The 22,298-nt window shown below is 37.0% G+C and overlaps 1 protein-coding gene across 2 annotated transcripts in view; it reads left to right on the top strand.

Moving 5' to 3' along the window:
• The window catches only part of PEN2 (PTEN 2), a 136,265-nt gene that overhangs the window by 77,420 nt on the left and 36,547 nt on the right, over positions 1-22,298 (top strand). For both annotated transcript variants that reach the window (XM_089800104.1, XM_089800105.1), the window contains 5 exons: positions 9,268-9,333; positions 11,242-11,418; positions 11,582-11,668; positions 11,792-11,856; positions 11,969-12,045. In XM_089800104.1, the coding sequence (XP_089656230.1) occupies positions 9,268-9,333; positions 11,242-11,418; positions 11,582-11,668; positions 11,792-11,856; positions 11,969-12,045 (472 nt within the window). The remainder of the gene's footprint in view (positions 1-9,267; positions 9,334-11,241; positions 11,419-11,581; positions 11,669-11,791; positions 11,857-11,968; positions 12,046-22,298) is intronic.

Below are 22,298 nucleotides of genomic sequence, written 5' to 3'. Positions count from 1 at the left end.
GAAGTTTGCTCACTTCTTTGCTATTCCGTCCACTTACACAGCAGCACAGGTGGCAGATCTTTTCTTTAGAGAGATATTCAGGTTACATGGGCTGCCCAGATTCATTGTCAGCGATCGGGATAGTAAGTTTATGAGTGTTTTTTGGCAAGAGTTGTTTAGGTTGTGTGGTACAGATCTTACACCTAGCATTAGTTATCATCCGCAAATAGATGGGCAAACAGAGATTGTGAATAAATGGGCGGAAGGATATTTGAGGAACTATGTAACTACACAACAAAAGGCTTGGATCAGATGGTTGCATATGGGAGAGTATTGTTATAACACCACTTATCATATGTTCATCAAGATGATTCCTTTCATGGCACTCTATGGTTATGAAGCACCTAGCTTCATGGATTTAGTTTTGGGGGACAGTAGAGTGCCCAAAGCCAAAAACTTATTGTAGGATAGTCAGGACATCCTGAAAGTGCTCAAAGAGAATATACAACAGGCCCAGAATCAACATAAATTGTATGCTGATCAGCATCGAATAGAGCGTAGCTTCGAGGTAGGGGATATGGTTTACTTGAGGCTACAGCCATATAGACAGTCATCGCTCAAGAAGAGCGGAGCTGAAAAGTTGAAACCTAGATTTTATGGTCCCTTTAGGGTGATTCGCAAAGTGGGCAAAGTCGCCTATGAGCTTGAGCTTTAAGAGGGCAATCGAGTGCACAATGTGTTTCATGTGTCCAGGCTTAAGAAAGCCATTGGTCAGAGTGTAGTGCCTTCTGCAGATTTACCCCCTTTGAATGAGGAGGGGAAGCTTGTGTTAGTACCCAAGGCTATTTTGGACACCAGAGAGAGGAAGCTTAGAAACAGGATAGTGAAGGAGTATTTGGTCAGATGGAAAGACCTGCCGGAGGAAGATTCTACATGGGGGAGTGAGCAGGTTATTCAGCAGGTTGGACTGAGATTGCTTGAGGACAAGCAATTTCAAGGGGGGCGGACTGTAATGTCCCCATTTTAGCAGTCGACCAAGTGTGTGTGCGTTAGCCTTGTTCTACATGGTCCCGAGGGCTAACGAAGGGTTTAATGGGATCCTGGTGTGTTTTGGCCTAATCATTTCCAGTTTGGGCCAAAACGAAGTTGATTTACTCAGTTTCAGGCATACTTACTATTTTTAGTAAGTTGGTAGGACACAGTGCAAGTCAATTTTGGTGATTGGATTCGATACTCCTCGGTGAGAGCTTTCCGATGAGCTATCACTCGCATTATTCAGAGTCCGATTGCTAATACATTTTAATGCCTGAAGTTTTATTAAAGTAACGTCTAATTTAATTGTAAAATATTAAAGTGTTACTTTAATATTTATTTTATGGTGATGTGTACCCAAGGGAGACATAAGGGGTATTTTAATATATGTTTTATATATTACACATCTTTTATCCCACATTGCCCATATGAGTTGAGCGGACCCTTGGAAATAGAATAAAAGGAAGCATTTGTGGCTTCATTAGGCAGATTGAATATGAGAAGAAATTGGTGTGTGAGTTGCAGCTCCGTTCTTGGCATTTGAGGACGTCTATCCTCTCTTGTAACATTCTAGACGTCATTCCCTTGGGGTTTGGCCTTTGGAATTCTTTGTTATTGGCTTCATTATCAGGCAGTTTAGTTGCATTTCCGGCTACAGGCAGATTTGGTATTTTGCTCATATCTTCTTCACTACTTGTCCGACGCTTATGCCGCTTTGAGGGAATGGTATTATGAAGGTAGTGGACTGATTGAAGGAAAAAGTATTGTAGCAGCAAGTTCGAAAGCATGGGCTGGAGTATTATGTCAATACTGCTGAAGTAATTAGTGAGTTGATAAATCTGCCATGTATTTGGTTTTATGAATTTTGAAAATAACATTTTATTAGCAACAGTTCATTTCCACTTTGCATATCATTGTAGTTTCTTTCTTGTTTATGTTGTATGATACCAATTCCATGCACGAAACACAACAAACAAATAAACGTTTGATTTCCGGAGTTATAAGGGGTTTAAAACATTAAACGGAGAAATAAGAAGTTGAATGCAAACTGTTTGACATAATTCCTTTCAGCAATTTGGTTTAGTTTTTTTGGGACATCCAGGGGTGCCCACTACATAAATTTTCCAGGCCTTATTTCATTTCGTCCATTATACTTTAGTACTAACTGACCAGGTTGAAATCTGTTTAATTTTAAACGCTTCTAACGCCATACATTCCACCTGTTTTGTGCAACTTCCGTGGCCCATGCTGCATAGTTCTTATTGCTTCGGTACGACTGCTTCTGTACAGGTACCGCACCTTCGATTAATAGTATCCGGTGGACACATAGCTCTAGTGGTACTCCTTTTAAGTCTTTATACGTCCAAGCTACTACCTTCAATACTTGGTTCCAATCATCTCCTACAAAAATGTTCTTCGGATTTTCCTCATCACCTAAGTTCATTGTTTTCACTGTCGGCTCTTCATACTTGATTGGTTTATCTTTACTGAACGTATGGGCTAGTGTTTCATCCACCTGCGCTTCTCCTTACTTCAGTTTACTGTACTCCTTCGGGAACTCATGGCCTTCTTTTCCCTCCTCGACACTCAAAATATTGCAGCTCGGAAAGACCTCATAATCTTCCATTTGCTAGTGTAGCAGTCCATTCACGGAATCTAAGTCGTCATCAGTTGACCCTCCTTCCAATCTTAGCACCCCTTCATCATCTGGTTCCATCCTTTTTTTCCCTTTGTCATCATTCTTGCCTTCGCCTTCTGAGTCCGACGAGGCTGCTTCTTCTCCTACCATCTGTGTATGCAAATTGATTATAAATCTCTTACCTCCTTTCTCCATTGACAGAGTATTCCTTTTCCAATCATGCTTTACCTTAGCTTGCACCAACCACCCCCGTCCCAGGATGGCGTCGTACCCTCTTCGCTTTAATGGAATAACTACAAAATCTAGTAAAAATGGTTGTGTCCCAATTGTTATTGTCTGCGCCATTAGAGTGCCCAAGGGTTTTATCCCATGTTGATCTGCTGTAAGTAACTGAAAGGTGGGTGGCCACAGTGTTGGTTGTCCAAGTTTTTTCCAGATATCTTCCGGCATCACATTCACTCCCGATCCTCCATCTACTATTGTATCCATTAGCACCGTGCCCTGAATGCCCATCTCCACCATTGCTGGATGTCTACCTGTCGTCAGTGCTAGTAACATCGGATCTATTGTTGCTACCGTGGCTGTTTCCTATCCTTTGATTCCTCCGTCATTCTTGGGGATGGTGTCATATTTATAATAGTCGTACGTAGTTGTGGCACGGTGAGAAGAAGATCATTTAATTTAATTGGCACTTCTGTTTGCATTATCTGTTTCACCATGTCTTGTTCCGCCAAGTTTCTTTTCGGAGTTTTAGCAGTGTCTTTTACTTGTGACTTCTTCGCTATCATCTGCTTCTCTATCTCTACTCGGGCTTTCTGTAACCTCTCCTTTTCTTCTTCCGCATTCGGATATTTTGCCTTCCTCGCCTGCTCCCGCGTGATCGCCAACACGTTCTCATTACTTGTTTCAATACTTAATAAATTTACGCTTTTTTTGGACATTTTGAATCTTCATGGTCCCTTGGACCACACCATCTACACAATAGCTGTGACATCTCCTTCGTAGTACAGTCCCTCGCGAAGTGACCCCAAAGATTACATGCCTGGCACTGTATCATCGGCCGTCCACTCGCATCAGATTGTATTCTACTCCGGCCTCCATTGTTATTGTTATTGTTTCCACCCATTCCGCGTCTATTATTATTTCGATAGCCACCTGAAGTTGCATCATTGCCCGCGTTATTGCTATTGTTTGACGCTTCCTGCGTTAGTAACACCTGCTAGTGTCCTTTTGCTTTCAAGTTAAATGGGCACTCTTTCAGAGAATGCCCCGCCACTTGGCAAATGTCACAAAACTGCTTCTTCAAGCATGAACCCTTCGTATGGCCGTCCTCCTTGCAATCTGTGCACCACAGTTCTCCTTTTACTATATTTGGATTCTTTTTCAAATTTTTGAATTCTTTCATCACTCGCAGCATGTCTTTCTGTAGCGCTTTCACCTTCTTGTTTGATTCCTCATCACTACTACTACTCTCCGAGGATGAATCATCCGAATCAGAGGACTTATGTTTCTTCTTCTTACTCGTCTTCTGTTCGCTTTCCAAATCTATGGCACGAGTATATGCATCAGTGTATGATGCCGGTGGTACAATCTTCATTTTCTTTTTAAGAGCCGGTCGTAGCCCCTCCACGAACCACCGTTTTTTCAACCCATTCGCTGGTTGACTCTCCATCTTTTCGATCAATTCTTTTAGTCGCCTAGCATAGGTTCGGATTGTCTCATTCTTTCTTTGTTTGGTGTTGTAGATTTCTGCCACTATTTCATTATCATCTCAGAGCAATCTGAATTCTGTTATAAATTCTTTTTTAACATTCTCCCATGTATTAAGTTTCTGAGGACTGGTGTCAGAAAACCAATCTATCGCCACACCCCGTAGGGCCGTTGGAAATTGTCTTACCCAATCATCCTCATCCGTCACACCATTTGCTGTCCATATGGTTTCACACGTTTTACAATGTCTGATAGGGTCTGCTGAACCATCACCGTGAAACCTGGGTAACTTTTCTTTAGGGCCAACCATCGTTACTTGCCTTTGATTCTGAGGTATTTGTGTACCCATGCTGTTTTGAACTCTTGCGCTGTTCTGTGTTTTCGCGCTGTTCTGGACTCTCGCGCTGTTATGTGTTCCCGTGCTGTTCTGGACTCCCGCGTTGTTCTGTGCTCCCGTGCTGTTCTGGACTTCCGCACTATTCTGGACTCCCGCGCTGTTCTGGATAACAGTCTTGTTTCCAACAACTGCGTTGTCTGGTGAGAAGTCTTCAAGTGATGTTCTATTCTCCGCTTGTATCTGTTCGTCTGGTGTATCGGGAACTAAGAGATCACTCCACGCTCATGCTCTCTCGGCACTTTGAGCCGTGTGAGTTGTTTCCCTTCCGTTCAGACAATCTCCCCTCGGTGTATACAGGTTAAGGAATTCTTCCCTTGTTTCCTCCACCAAATTCAAGCATTGTCGAGTTTCTTCCAGCAATTCCTCGGCACTCCTCAGCCTACTAGGTGAGTGCATTCCCTTCGTCTGTGCCTCTTCACCCCTTTGGTGCCCCTCGACAATCTGCTGAAGTCTCTGTCTGCGCTCTGCTTGCTGTGTTAAAATTAAAATTTCTTTTGTTGTACTTAGTTCATATTTTTCTTTTACCTTGTTCATATCCTTGTTTGGCAAATTCGGCATCAATCTTCATATCATTCCTTCGTTTCAGGTTCGTCTGGCAACGGCGCCAAATGTTTACCACATAGGGTAAGAAGTTCAACACATGTATAACGCGATTTAATTCAGAACAGGTACTTTATTCATGTATGGACTTGCCAATTACAATCCGATTACAATGAGTACAATGATCTATCGATGATTCCAAAGTCCATCTCGGACGTGTACATATACATTTTCGAAGGGGTGACTCAAGCGTCACGTGCCCGTTCGGATACTACTCTACCTGTCGGCTACATGATACATTTACCGACAACAGACTCTTTCTATCCGCGACAATATTAAATGTATTAGAATCTTCATGATACTATAAAATACTGGTTTTGCGAAGACACCAATAATTTTTTGTTTTAGACATAAGTCGACCTTTATCCATGATGGGATCTTCCAAATAAAAGTCCATTAATTTTGTAGAAAAAACCTACAAACTGTCCTGGAAACCTGAAAGTAGGTTTTCTTCAGCGCATTGAATTTTTTTTTCAAAAATGATTTCTTCAATGTTAATCTTATAGGCTGGCAGGATACATTGCTTTGATACAGTAATATCCCCCTAGGATATTTGTTCCAGTTACTTTCCAAATGTACCAAAGAAATTTAAACAAACATTTTGCATGCAATTGATAACTTTTAAACAAATAGATAATACTGAGAAATCATGTAATGTCTGACTGAATAGGGATCTAAATTAAATACGAAGTTAGATCATTACAATCTTATTTTCCATATAGAAATGAGGTAACTCCATCACACATCTGCCCAGCTATGAACTCCGTTGCAAATCCACCAAGAAGTGAATTGTGTTTTCATTTAAGGGTAAAAGCACAGACCTATGTCATCCTTTTATAAAGGAAAATGCTAATAAAAGTATAATTGTTTATCTTCAATGACCTAAAATTGGTAGTATTATTTAGAATTTGATAATGAAGTAAACTAATGAAATGTGTAGAAATGGATGAAGTTTAGGATTATAATTTTTAATAATTATCTGGAATAAGAATTGGTATATTTTCCTAATTTTTAAAGACAATTTTTTACTTGCAGAAAAATGCTGAAAATTAGGGGTCTAGTTCCCACCACAAAACTATATGGAAAAAACTTATTTCCCTTCGATCTTAGATTATGTTATAGATAACATATGTAGCTAGAACAATAAAAAATAAAAATTGGCTTTAGACCTATATTTTAATTTTTATAACGATTCAAATTTCAACTCACTTGAAATTGATAGTTTTCATCTCCCACCACATTTTAAAGAAAAAAACCTATTCTAACCAAAAGAAAAATTATACATTCTTCAAGAGGATTCTCTCCTCTAAAACGTCATGTGATTTTTAAATTTTTTTGATGTGAATTAATCTTTTTTCCTTTCTCAAAATTGACATCTTCTCGAGTGTTAAAATACTTACTTGTAGAATTTCTAATTACAATATACTTTGTCTAATTAAAACACTATAAACTCTATATGAGAATATTCTTGACTCGCAGCTCTATAAAACAGTGTTTAAATGTTATTTAAAAAAATCATAAAAAATAGTAATACTTATTGAATCATCAGTTTTCTGAAATAATTTTATTTCTTTCGTAAGTGGATACAAACTAGTATAAAATATGCATTTTGATTTAATAGGCATTTCCGATTCGAAAAGTGCGAGACCATATATATCTTAGCTAGAATGAATTTTTCTAGATCATATGTTTGAATAAAATTGATTTTTAGATAGAAATACTCAAATTTGGTCGTTCTGATAAGTCAGCCTGAAAGGTGACACAATTTTGTACTTTTACCTGTAATCCACCGAGAAATCCTTAGAGTTTCCGTCCTCAAGTTTCAGAACTGAAAGCCAAAACTTTCCAGAATTCTCCAAGAGAAAACAAAAATCAAGTATAAATTAAGCTTGCCAAAATGATTCTCTCAATGCTCTTTAATAGCAAATCGTGCGACTCTTTGTTTTCCCTCTGTTTTCTTGGTTTTCTTTTCCTTCGTCTCTCTTTTATCCCCTTCTTTAAAATAAAATGAGTTCATTAATTTTTACTAAATTGTATTAAAGTCATTTTAATATTTAGTATTTATTAAATTAAGTTGTTATTTAATTTGATATGATTTGACAACTTAAAAAAATTATTTATTTGATTGACTTCTAATGTCTAAAAAAGGGGACATTACAATTAGCTTGGATGGGAAGCCAATTGAATAAAAAGGCCTTTTGGGAGGCAGTTTAAGTTATACAGAGCTATCATTTTCAGAGCAGCTTTGGGTTTTGAGCCTCCATGACCGTTTGAACCAGACTTTAATTTTTCAGGACTGAAACCTCCTGAGTTGAATTGGAGTTGGGTGTAACCCTAGCTCCTGGTGACAGGAAAGTTGTTTAGCAGATCACTTTGGATAGAGGGTTAAATAATTCATTACAGTTATAGATCTGTAGTTTTGGAGGGGGATCTAGTCATTTGAGCAGAAGAATGCCTATCGCACAGTAGCGGCACTCATAAAAACATTTCCTAGTTTGGATGTTGGGCATCATAGAGCATACTTGATCAGTAAACATCAGATTTGGTGGACGTTTGCGAAAGGGAACTGTTCTGCAGCATACTAAGTATGTCCTTTAGGCTTTGGCAAGCAAATCATTTTCTAGTGACAGAAGTACAGCTACATACAACTGCACCACCCAGATCTCAGGGAGAATTCAGTGAAAATCAGTTACTGTGGCATTTAGAGAAGAGATCCATGCCATATTTGTTCAGTGGACTTCAAGAGAAGGATTAAGAGAGATTATACTGCTGTTCCCGTAGTTGCTGTACATTGTTTCAATCCAATTGTCTGGTGGCTAGTGTATTGCTTGATAATTTGAATAAGATCAGTATTTATTTGCATTATCAGCATTAGCATCAGTTAGGAGATGAAATGTAATAGCCAGTAGCTGTCCAGCTTTGTGTTATTTAATCATTGCATTTAATATATTTCCAAAAACCAAAAAACCAAAAACTAACAAAAACAAATTTTTCTTAGAAAAGCATAAAACTCAATAATTCAGAAATTCTTCATACACTGGTCAAAGTCAGATTTTGAAAAACATAGGAATCAGAATTGGGAAAGAACCATCCAGCGGTTGCTCATTACACACCTGGTTGTTTCTGATTTTTCCCAATTATTTGTCTTTAAATATATGGTATTACAGTTTATGACTTTAACTTTTAAAAACTTGTGTCCTGTGATTTTGTCAAAAAAGGTGATTTCACTCTCTAAATGTTCAGCCGTATACTCCAAAATTTTAAATGGTCAGGAGGAAGTGGGTGTGACTTCTAATACTATTAAAATAATGGATGAATCATTCTTCTCTTAGCGCTTAATCTATTAGGAATCAAGGCATGGGCACCAATTGACTCTTCCATACTCATGATTGCATGTTCACTTCTACGATCATTTTCAGTATTGAATATTGGAATATACATATTTGTGAGGAGTTTAGACTTCTGGGGGAGTGTTGGCCATTTTAAATTTTTTTCTTAATTTAATTGTATTTTGTATATAATATTATGGCTTTGTGTCTTTATGTTTCTTCTTGGTTAAAAATTAAAACTGAGGTCACTGCTGCTGTAAGAAGGCAACTTTGTATTTATTTACTGCTAATGATGTGTAGGAAGTGGGGTAATTTATGATGGCATGAAATGGGATTTCTGTTGAGAGTGTTGTGGATAACACAAATGTGCTAAATGGTTTGGTCTTAGGAATTATCTAACAAAATTCAGTTTTCTGTTGATACATTCTACAAGACAAGCAGCATTTAGTCTGCGAATCTTTTTCCAGTCCATTCTGTTTGTCAGTAATATCTGTTGTATTGGTATTCTTTTATTCTTTGCAGTGCAATAAAGTTGATTTCTTTATGCGTCTTCTAATGAAATAATTTTGAACTTGATGCAGGGAAAATACAAAGTTTACAATCTTTGCTCTGAAAGGCTATATGATGCTTCATTGTTTGAGGGAAAGGTGTAGTATTTGAGTCTTATGTTTATTCATTTTATTAGCTGCCTATTTCTTAGTCAATATTATAGGAAGTCTCTTTTTTCTTATTAATCTTCAAGTGATTATTCATTTTTGATTTGTGATTAATGATATCATGGATTTCTGACATCCGTAACCCTTGATTTGAAAAACATTAAGATGCATTCCAAGCATAATAAGAGACTTATGATTTAAAGGGCTTCACATTACAAAATTTCCAAAACTTCTGAGCAACTAGTTTTATGGGTATCGTAAGACTTATACAACGCTGCTAAGATGAAGTGCAAACAAAGTAGATGAACTTGTTACAAGAAATTTGAATTTGAATTCAAAAACTTCCTAGCTACGTTCTCTTGTCTACCCTCATTAAATGAACTCTGGCTTTGGGGGAAATGCACACTGAAAATTGTTTTTGTTTGTTGCTTGGCTTTTTTTAAGCGTAAAAGTCTATTCTCTGTCTTGCTCAATTGGAAGCATGTGCTTGACTAATAATGTGCCCCTCTAGGGAACACTTCTAATTGCTTTGTCTAAAATAATAATGGCTTTGTCTAAAATAATGAATTTATTATATTAGTCGGATTTATAATTTATGACATAATTCTGAAAATAAATCTTATTGTGATTTACTGCTAAATCTTCCTTCAAACTCTGATGATTTCTTTTTGTACGTCTAGAGTTCGATAATGAAGGTACCCATAAATATTTTGGAATAAATATACGAAACAGTTCTGATCTGCAAAAGACAATCAATTTATCAATCAATTTTGAAACAAATAATATGACAGTTTACCCTTGGAGGGTTTTTGTTTTTGTTCAATGGTAGAAGTCAGTATTTGTTCCAAAATTGATTGCTTTTTGCAGATCAGAACTGTTTTATATTCCAGATCAGAAATTTTAACCCTTTTCTACCTTGCCTTCACCAAAGAGGCTTCCTTCTTTTATACTTTTCAAAGTGGGAAGGGTTATATAACCTTTAGCCTTGAAAAGATGCCAGTTTTGTAATTGCTTCCCTTTCACTTTTTAACTGCTCCTCTTTCATGATCGCAGATATTAAGGATAACAAGAGCCACTTCTTTGCATTTTCTGTAAATACTGCTAAGAGTAAAAGATAATTAATATTGCATAAGGGAAATAGCCGATCATTGAGCCTAAAAATTATTTAGGCACTGCTTGAAACATGCGTTAACCAATTACTAAAGATTCATTTACTAGCAAAGCTTATATGCTGCCCTGCATTCTGCTATTGTTGGCTAACTTTCATTTGGACAATTCATTGGCTAAACTCTCCATTTTAGACAATTGTTAGGCTGAACTCTATATTATTTTCCCGCCACATCTCTATGCTATGGAAATACCTTTAAATTCAAGAAACAAAGTTTTTTCTGTTTTTCAATGAGTTTAGCCTAACAATTGTCTAAAATGGAGAGTTTAGCCAATGAATTGTCCAATTGAAAGTTAGCCAAAAATAGCAGCATGCAGGGCAGCATATAAGCTTTGCTAGTTTATATCAATTATATAAGTTAATTTCAATTGTTTTAATTTTGTCGTAAGGCCAGGTACAAGATAGGGATGGGAACTCATAACTATGTACGGAATGGTGGCCATTTGTGGCCTCATCAATTTTTCAGTTTTGGAAAGTTGTTAAAAATTCTCAGCTCCTGGGAAGTACGAGTAGAAGTTGTAGTTTTTGCTCTGTGCTACTCTACTAAAAATTATAACTTTATATGCAAGGTGACATGATTTTTTTGTTATATTTATAGGCATAAATCTGTCAATATGTGTTGCTACAAGATATGATGGGGCTTTATTACTGGAAAATTAGATTTGCTGATTGGCATCTTTATCTTGTTACTTGTCTGTATTCACTTATGTTTTTACCCATTTGTACAACAGGTTGCTTGTTTCCCTTTTGATGATCATAATTGTCCTCCAATCCAACTGATAGTATCATTTTGTCAAAGTGCATACTCATGGCTGAAGGAAGATATTGAGAATGTAGTTGTTGTTCACTGTAAAGCTGGCATGGCAAGAACAGGGCTTATGATATCAAGTCTTCTGCTTTTCCTCAAGGTAGAGTTTGCATTTGTGTGAAATGTTAATTCTGTAGATTAGTTGAGATATCTTTTCTTCTAAGCTTTGGTAATGATAGTATTGGTTCAATCCAGATTTTACTTGTTTACATGTAACTTTATCGGTGTTTGAGAAACTAGAGATAACTATTTTACTTACACAGTTCTACCCGACCGCGGAAGAGTCAATATCTTATTATAATCAGAAACGCTGTACAGATGGGAAGGGTCTTGTTCTGCCAAGTCAAATTGTAAGTTCTGTTTGTAATTGATCATACCTTATAAATGACTAAAGAATTGGCTAGAACATCTGGAGTTATTATTAATGTTTCAGAGTTTGTATTGCTTGATGGTTTATATCAATCATTTCACAGCGCTATGTGAAATATTTTGAACGAGTTCTTACATATTTCAATGGTGAAGTTCAACCTGGAAGGAGGTAATGGCAATTTTATTAAGTGTTAATGTTAATTTGGCAAGTTAGGATTGCAATTCAGATTTTATTAAGTATATAATATTTTTCATGTGATTGTCTCCGTCATTCCATTTAGGTGCATACTACGGGGATTTCGTCTTCATAAATGCCCATACTGGGTTCGGCCTTCTATTACAGTATCTGATCATGAAGGTATGGTTCATTTTTTCTATGCAGTCTCACACATAGTTTTGTCTTACAGATAAAACTTTGTTTTAGGTGTTCCAGTAAGAGACTGATTGCTTTTATTGAACACTGCATGCAATCATTATAGATGTATTCAAAGCTGAAACCTTTTGTTTTGACAGAGGCAAAAGACCATTTCTGTTTAAAAAAAAAATTAATGGATTTAGATGAAAAGATAAAATCAGAAACTACTTACTCAGCCAGCACAGTGATCTGACATTTTCTCCATGTGTTTTTCTTGTTTTGTTTTCATTTGGATATCTCGGAAGAAATTTTGAACAAACATGCAAGCCTTATTAAATAACCTTTTAAATCTCTGAAGTTCATAGAGCTCTTCAGTAACGTCTATGATTGACAAATTTGAGGCCAAACTGCTGGAAATAGAGGGAAATTTGAATGTTTGACAACATCGATTTGAGTTTCACTCTTGAAATTCCCTTGAAACACCTGGTGGTTCTCAAATACACCACTGACTTGCATTCAATGTTTCTGGACTATTTCCTGGAACTAGCGTTTGGAGTTTTCCCACCAGGTTACTGGTTTTTAGATACAGCTACAATTGCGGGTATGGAGAAAAAATCCTTGGGTACAGTATTAGAATATTTATTCATGTTGAAAATTAAAAATATAAGAATAATAATATTAAATGCCACCTTTATTGGGATTCTATAAGTGGCATTTATGCCATATTAAATGATACTGTATTTCTAAATAAGGCAGTGCACTTAGTGTACACAGGGCTTACTCAATAATATTAAGACATAGGGTAATATTTACACTGCTGCAGTGTTCGCTTGTATTGTTACTTACAGGATCCCAATAAAGGTGGTATTTACTTTTTAACAATTCCTGAAGGATGCATCGATGTAATAACCTTGCAACAACACCTTTGGAAAGCCTTTGCAAGTTTTTCAGCCTATTAAACTTATCTTCTATAAGTGTGTCAGTGAACATGCCCAACTCTTTGTTCATAGTCTCACAACTCATAAATCTGGCATCCCCATCATCAATGCAATGGTGGATATAATGCATGTGCTACTTAATTGTAATGTTCCGTACTAGGAAGCTGACAACTCACAACTATCAACATACATCACCATGCATTTAGATTGAAACAATGAATGATTCATGATACATTTGACAGTTAAAATACTTAAGCTCGAATTTATTAATTGTAATGTTCCCTATTAGGTAGCTGCCAATTCACAACTATCAACATACATCATTATGCATTTAGATTGAATTGATGATGGAAACAAATAAATCATTTATGATACCTCTGACTGTTGACATACTTAAGCCAAATTCCTTCTTTCCTCGTCATCAACCCTAAGGAGGATGAGGATTTAGTTGTTATAGGGAGCTTGGAAACCAATCTCCAAGTAGGCTCCCTCAAAGCTTCAGGGCTCCCTTGATATCCCATCTTGGGACTCACCTACCTTGTGAGGATTTATTCGCCTCTCCTTAACAAAACTAACCTATTCTCTTGAGTAATTAAGGATTAGGCTATTGAGTATACTAATATTCTCTCTCTCCCCCCTGCCCTGCAACAACATTGGAGCACTTTCCGAACCCTAGTGGAGTACAGTGGAATTACTGCAACAGGGTGCTTGGATACCATCTACAAGCATGCTCCCTCAAGGTTTCAGGAACACAATTAATACCCATCTCGGGACTTCTCTCGCAAGACTTGAAGAATACATGTCCTTACCCCATCTTGGGACTTACCCGTCTTGTGAGGAATCACTTTGGCTTTCCCTATGCAAGCCTCCTACCCTTACAAAGGCATTAGTGGACATTACTTGTTTTGATGTTTCATGTATTACTAATGTATATGCTTACAAGTGAAATTAAGTATGGCTTTCATATAAATCTTGATTCCAGTATAATACATATATTGCAAGACCACCATATATTGATCGTTGTAAGGGTGTACAGTATTTCATGAAGACTTATCTAACGTAAAGTTATCATAAGGCGTGTAGGGATTTCACTGATTGCTGGAAAACTGCTATCAATGATGTTTTTTGACCTCATCAGGGAAAACCCATCCGTGTGTATTTAAATGATTTTCTTGTGTCTACTAGGAGTTTGGAGGATGATATTTAACATGTTCTCACTAGCTTAGATCTTTGACAGCACAAGCTTAAAGCTAAGATGAAGTCTCTCATTGGTCAACATTCTTTAAAGTAGTAGTGTCTTGTCATCAATCAAGATATGGTACGTGCAGACCTTGATGAAGTGAAAGGTATGAAAAGTTGCCCGTTCCTACTCTTCTGCAAAACAGAAATGTTTATCTGTGGCATGAACTAATACGTATATTTATCCGGACAGATTCATATATTGCTTGATCATTTCACTAGCTGTTCACTCAAAAGCATTTCAGTCCTTCCAACAACTAAAAGCTCCACTTTTCACAGATGCAATACTAGTCCTTTCAGATCTTGAGCAACCTTTTGAGATCAAGATTGACGCCTCTCTATGCGATGGGAGCTGCTCTAAAACAAAGACACATTGAAGCCTAACATTTTTAAAGGAAATCAACAACCACAAATATTACAGCACCTATAATAAAGAGTTCTACACCATGGTGGAAGCCTTGAAGAAATGGAGGTACTACATTCATTGCTAAGGAAATGCTTTACATGGCCATTAATTATGAGAGACGAACTACCAATAAAGTTGCTGATTGGTTGAGCTGACCTCCAGCCAAGGTTTTGCGTCTCCTATATATCAGATTTGCTACATATTAGGGTTTCAAGGTTTTTAATTATTCTGATTTTTATTGGACTACTCCTGTGTTGGTGCCTGCTTTACTATCATTAAAGAAACACCATTCTTAGATTACACCATTCAAGATGTTTGGTTATATAGGTAGAATCAGTTATGCATTCCTACCAATTATACAAGATTAACGCTTATTAACTTTAAGAAGGCACAGTCTTCATCTTTTAGGGAAACTCTGGCACCATCAAACCTCTACAACATTTATACCATATTTCTGTTATCCTCTAATATTGCTAATAAAATACTTGATTTTATTTCTTGTCACAATATCAATTTGTGCTTCCTTCCCTATGTTTGGTTCATGCTCATGTTCTTTCTATAAGTTTTGTGAGCATGATTCTTCCGCTTCCTACTTTTCATTCATTCAATGTGATGAATTCGTCCTCTCAAAACATGGGCTACAGTTTAAGTGTACACCAAATACATGTGATGATTCATCCCTAATGTTATCCGTCCGACTCTCTAATACTTACATACCACATTCACTATATTTTGCCTATCAACTTTGAAAGTGTTGAGAGGTGCCTATAGGAGACATCACTGTTGGGTTATTCTGAGAGATGCCACCTCCAATCTTCACAACTCACAGAACTTGCAAACAGAATTAATACAAAAATATTAAAAACCATACCTAAAAGAGTTCAAATGAAGCTGAATGAGGGATGTGAGGATAATGATGATAATGGAGGGCAATATTGGGATGACATGCTAGGTCGTTACACATTGATTGTGTTGAAGTGTAAGCATGTCAACTAAATGCCTGAAATAATCAACATTGTTATATAGTAAGATATCCTTTGAAATATGACTTTCGAAAAAGCTGTCATAAATTCATTTTAGAATATTCATCCAATCTTGATTCAAAAAGGCCTTGATTGATGATTTATGCTTGTATGTTGATTTAGTGTTTTTAATCGCTGCAAGCCTGCACATGCTTAGGATGGTCATGATAAGATCATTTTATTGAATGCTTGATTCTTGCATTGTAAGGTAGATCCGCCTAACAATGCTAATAATATTCTTTTCTCCGCTCTTTAATTCATTCCTTCCACCAATTGTGTTTCATGATCTTCTTAAAGGAAACCAATTCTTGCTAGACTTAGGTTACCTGTAGAACCACCATCAAACTTCATTTTGTAATGCCCATGTAGGTGACAATTTCATTTGGCATTGGCTCTTTTTGTTTTGTTATCAGTCACTCCATTAATGAGGGCAATATGATCTTTATGACAATAATGGTGATATTTTACTCTCAAGGCTGTTGTGACTCTTATTGCTTGAAGACTTTGAATTATGATAATGGTTATTATTGTGTTTTTTCTTCTTAATTCTAAGTTATCTGGTACGTCCTTTGGGCCTTCAGCATCCATATTGGGATGTCTGGCTTTGGTTTGCTTGAGGGTATGCTTGGGTGTGCCCATGATATGTGATGGAACTCTAAATTTTGGCAAATTTAGAATCCCAAACACCATGTCAAGGGGCTAGTTTTCAGATCTTACGCACTACTTATATTCAAACAATATGCTACAAAGCACTGAGAGTCATGATCAGGAGAATGTAAAAGAAAATGGTTCGTATATGTATGCATTTCAGCACTTTACAAAAGTATCTGATATTAAACATATGATGGAAATGTTTGATATCACTATCCAAGTAATGTTATTTGAACAGTTCAAATCTTATGAAGCTCTTTATTTCTTTTTGGACGAAAATGGAGTCAAACTTCTAAGAGACTGCAGACTAGTCCATATGTTGAAATATTGTTATCAGTGTCAAAGTTGAGTTCGAAGGAGAGATTAATCCACTAAAGAATGCGTTGAAAAGATTACAATAAATATGTGAAATTAAAAAAAAGAAAAAAGAAAACATCATCTCCAAGAAACATGCTAATATGAATACATCTATTGAACCGGCTACATGAGTAATAGGGATGAGTGGCTATAAAGAGATGGAAGTGACAATCACATAATTATATCAGCCACTATAAATATGAAAACTGTTATTGGCAGAAGGATATCTAGAGAGAACAAGTATGATATTGATGAGTATTGATCATATGTATACAGAAATGTACAAAAACATTGTGAAGCATATATGATTGTACAGGAAATAATGAATTGGAGCATAAATTGACTAGTAGCAAACTCAGGAATATGTACATCATGAAAATCTGAAGATTGGGAAAAAATCATTATCATTGAATCATGATGAGTCCATGTCAGCAGTGCCATTGGGAGTAGTCAAAATCTGAATACATTCAAACATGCAAGTCAACAAATGATATGAAAGACATGAACATTTTTCCAAACATTGATAATGATTTCTACAGCAGCTAACAAACATATAGAGGATGCAATATAGCAATGCATTTGGAAGGTCCATATGCGGTTCAGAATGCATGATACATGGCTCTCAAGCATAAAAATGATGACCCAGTGTCATTCAAAGGATAAAGGGTCTGTGTGTTGGAGATTGCTGAACAATATTCACCATGAAATGGCATCACCACCGGCAGAAATCAGGTTCGAAACTCAATTTATGTGTTAATGGAATGAAGGCAAAGGTACACAACATTGTTCCAGGCATCGGGAATTGTTAGGCAATCTTCAGCGAAAATATAACAGCGATGGACGCAACACACAAAAAACGCAAATATATTCAAAATTCCATGTAGATATGCAAAGGCAGAAATACCTTCATGACTTCGATAGGGATTGAAAACTGAAAATGTGCAGTTATTTATAAGACATGGTGTCCAAATCAGAGCATTTTGTACTTGAGGAATAAGACGCGTGGATGATTATTGAGGGAAAACATCTGTTCATTTCTTAAACGAGAGTAAAGCGATATTTGGTGAAGTTGAGAACTAGTGAAACGTGGAAGAGGAGGAACTTCATTGGTTGATTATTAAACAAAAAACATTACTCGTGATATTAAACTCTACTGCCTCAGATATTGTGAAGGTAGGGAAGGAAGATATTGTCGGGTGTATATATATATCATAAAATAATGTGCGCGTGGACCAAGTAAGATTAAGGAATATTTCAAAGACAACCTCGATAGGTTTTGCGGAGGAATACAACTTCATAGATGTTGAAACAAAAGACAGGGATGATTTCCTATGTGGAACGATTTTTGAAGTAGTTTACAAATTGTAATTACAAAGCCTATGGTCCCAATATGATTAAAGAATAATGATCATTAAACCATACGATTATTAACCATCTAAAAGATGCAACCATTCATATTCATGTTTTTTCACCCATGTATAAGTATATGATGTAAATCACAACAATCAATATATTCAGATATATTCGAACATTCATTCAGATTCAAAAGAAGCATTTTTATATTTATATTTTTTTGTAAGGAGAAATAAGGGCTCAGTATGGCTTTGTAATATAAATTCCATTATTTTATTTTTAAAATAAAATAAAATGTCTTTTGATTATTTTTAAATGGTGTGGAGATTTAAACTGCAGGTGAATCGTCCTTTGTAATTATCTTCTGGAATTTTACATACAATTTAAATATTGGATAAGTGGACATGGTCATCTAGCATTTAAATTCGATCATCACAGATAGTGTGAAATATTTAATTGTTTCTGTATCTGTGTCTAGTTTGTCTTCTTGCCAGAGGAGTTAAAATTCAATTTGGACTAATTTAAGATTGCGTAATATTTGGTCTGTTGCATCTTGATGATGTAATTGTTAGCAGTATAAGTACATATGAACTTTATGAAGTTGTACGTGAAAATTCACTGATGTTCACTCTATTGCTCAGATGAGTAGAGGCACTGGTCTTTTTATTATTGAAGTCAAAAGATCTATATATTCGTTCTGCAAGCATCAAATTCATTATTAACAAACTTTATATAAAACATTCAATTATCAAGTATTTAGCATCCAATTTTATTTTGATCGAGTTAGAGGACCTTGCCAGTCGAAGAACTCCAAAGTTTAAATTCGCTTTAGAAAAGCCTTGAACCAGACAGTTAGTGTTAAGGTGAAGGTTTACCCGCTTGGGTGTAGCGTAGCCCGAAGTGCAGGGGAATCAAAAAGTATTCCCTTTCGTTGGCCAGAACTGATTGAGAAGTCCTATCGGAGAAGTGGCGGGCTCTTGGATTTCCAATCTGTAGTTTTGGGAACCAACAATATGTACCTGGGAGTTTCGCTATGTACCAGATATAGCAAAAGGTGCTTAGTTTCACCTTTTTCATTGCATCCAAAAACCCTAAAATGCCCCTAATAGCATCACTTCACCTGTTAGAAATTGTAGATGCAGGAGGCATTTTACTAACCTTCGATGACTTCATCAACATACAGGTGGTACGATAATGATGCCTATAGTCAAGGATGCTATTTCTTTTTCATGTTCAGGCATTCTGATACTGGAGAGTCTTCAATACTGAACGGTATTCCTTATGCCTCTTGAAGTTTGTGAAGAGACTTCAGCGTTTGGAAAATGAAATGTCATGTGCGTGTGTGGCTGTTGGGCCCCAAATAGACCTTTCTTGCATGGCTGTTTGGAAATCAAGAGTTTCATCTTTGTGTAACTGATGGGGATCAGAGAGTCATCGCATTGTATTTGGAAGTACATTGCGTGACTATTTGAGTTGTTCATTCGATGTAATGTCACTGTTTTTGTATCTCGAGAGTGCTTGCTGTAACATTTGTTTCTCTGTTGGATGTGTGTCTAATGTTATGATTTGTGAAAGAACCTGTTACTATCAAAAAGGCAGGAGTTTATGTTTTGTGAATTCTATTAGCAGAGTGTTCTTGTGGGCATGATTATTGCAAGCGTTCTCTAGTCATTATCGGGTGTTGCTATTGCAGTTTGTGATGATTGTTCTGTAGGATATTATTATTCCTTACAGTGCCCATTGTTTCACAGTCATATTTATTTTCCTTTCCATATTCATGACTATTAAGAGTAAAGTTTCTTTGTTGTTCATTAGTCAGTGATGTGTTGAGTGAACATTGTGTCTTGTTCGTCAAATGTGTGGGGCTGCAGAAGTTAGAGAGTGTTGTGCTTAGACATTCATTGTTATAAAATCAGTATTTATGGTGTGGTTGGGTTTTACCTCAAGGAGGTTTTCCCATGGTATCTCTGGTGTCCTTGTGTATTTTAAGATATCTGCTATTTGTTTTATAATATTTTGGTTCCAAATTTATTATCACCCAGTCCAAAGATCACTTTGCTTGTTTTTTCCTCACATCTAACACCTTGTGCAGCTTATTATTGCTTCCCATCAAACCCATTAGGATCACCACTCCCAAACCCCCATTAAATGGTGTGATCTCTTGTCATATGAGAAATTTGATTACAATGAGGGGGTCTAGGAGTGGAGACCAAAATCAAGAACATAGACAACTACAATTATCATTATTAGATGCCAATTGTTAAAGATAAATATTGAACTATTAATTGGCACTTATATTTATTTTTTGTCACTACCATTTTGGCTTTGTTGTCGATAAAAGTAGTAGTTAAACATTTTTTTAGTGTGTCCGAAGGGATAGGTAATAGTTTGATGATCATGACGGTTGATAGTCTCACTCCTTTGGCACTATATATGCTATGTACTTGTATCCTATCAGCATCATAATTGTGAATGAAGAAGTCGCGTTGTCATTCTTTGTCCCTATATATGAATGTAAGTGATTCCTAAGATTAATAATGAAGCTGGGTGAGTTCTCTAATGATTGTGTTGCATTAAAGTAGTTTATGTTACTATCTATTTGTAGATGTTAAACCTGTTCCTCAACGCAGTAAACATTTACGTTGTTGCCTTTAAAGGATTTGGGAGTGACAACATGGTATATGGCGAAGGATGCATAGTGGGACAACCCATAAACAAACATAGTAACCACGTCAACACCAGTTGACAGTGGCACGGTTTTCTTTTCTCCACCACTCCTTTCAGAGGCACACTTGCCTCCTTCCTCGACGACCACCACTATAGGATTGATGACCACGATGCCCATGCCAATTTTTTGTCAAGTGAGGACACCGATTAGCATGAGCACACAAGTCCCAGTCCCAACATGTGAGCCACTACTAGTGGTGGCAAAAGCAGTTGGAGGTGCAGAGTTAATTGGAGGTGCCAATAGCGAGCAGATAGGAGAGTTGACACAGGTTGGTGAGGCAGTAGAGATGGAGGTATTTAGTATGCTAGAGCATGTAGGTGAGGACATGTCTGGGGATTTGGTGGTGGATATATTGGTTAGTGTGGGGACTAAGTCACATATGAACATGGATAGATGGCTCAATAAAGTTCTAGCTTTCTCTCATCGCACTCGTGAGGCCTACAGTATGTTCACCACTATGATCGTTACCCCCACCTACTGACATTGTAGATTTAGAGGCTAGATCCTTGCATGTGAGAGAGGTTGCGCGAGAGAAGCTAGATCCTTTTGTGGATAGAGAGGCAAAAGTTGTGGACATAGGAGACACCCTTCCCTTAGATATCTTTTCATGAGGAGGCTTAGGGAGAGTTTGGTGATTCGGACCTGGACCGTTATCTTGAATTCATGGTTAGAGCTACTTAGAGGGTGGTGGCTTCAATATGACTACAGGCCCGAGAGGGGATAAACCAACAAGTAGAGCATTTCCTTGCATTTATTAGTAGAGGTTATGCGGACTAGTTTACTAGGTGTTTTATATCTCAAGGTTGGCCTACTATCGAGACCCTCTAGATGGTGGAAGATTGGGGCTTGCGCGAGCCTATGGAAGAGAGTCACACCCAGACCTCCTTGTGGAGAGTTGGGTAGATTTTTCATGAGGGATATTACCAATGAAGGCAAACTCGGTATGTAGTCGGGGGTTGAAGCCTAACGGTTGGCTATAGTCATAGCTTAAGAGGGGCTAGCCAAATGGTTGTAGGAGGTAGAGGATGAGTTGGTGCAGTGCAAATATCAACATCAAAGAGGGAGGCCAAGTTGTTAGAGTGGGAGGCCTAGTTGGCAACGAGAGAGGCTTAGTTGGCGGAGAAGAGAGTTGAATGAGAATCGTTGGAGGCTTGTCTAGCCATGACTATGGAGTCAGCAGATAAGAAGGATAAGGAGATTTTGGAGGCTATGTATATGGTGAAGTCGGCTAGGGAGCACCAGATGGTAGTTGAGAGTAATCTTAAATACAAGATCAAACAAGTGTATAAGTTCAGAGAGCAGTTGATAGCGTCTACACCACCAACTCCTTTAGGGATGCTTCCTTGACCCTTTTTGATGTCTTTCTTGTATAGATGGTTGTATTAAAATTTTATTTTGTGTTGTCCAGAGACAACTTTCTTTTTGTGGGGAACGATGTTGTTGGTAAAACTAGTTGTTAAACATTTAATTAGTGTGTTCGAAGGGATAGTAGTAGTTTGATGGCTGCGATGGTTGATAGTTGCACCCCTTCGACACTATATGCTATGTAGTTGTATCCGATC

The sequence above is a fragment of the Cupressus sempervirens genome, chromosome 9, assembly GCF_028749045.1.
Source record: "Cupressus sempervirens isolate cs-2001-9-10 chromosome 9, ASM2874904v1, whole genome shotgun sequence".
NCBI classification, from domain to species: Eukaryota; Viridiplantae; Streptophyta; class Pinopsida; order Cupressales; family Cupressaceae; genus Cupressus; species Cupressus sempervirens.
The sequence above is the reverse complement of the archived record's forward strand: the minus strand, read 5'-3'. Positions and strand labels throughout refer to the sequence as shown.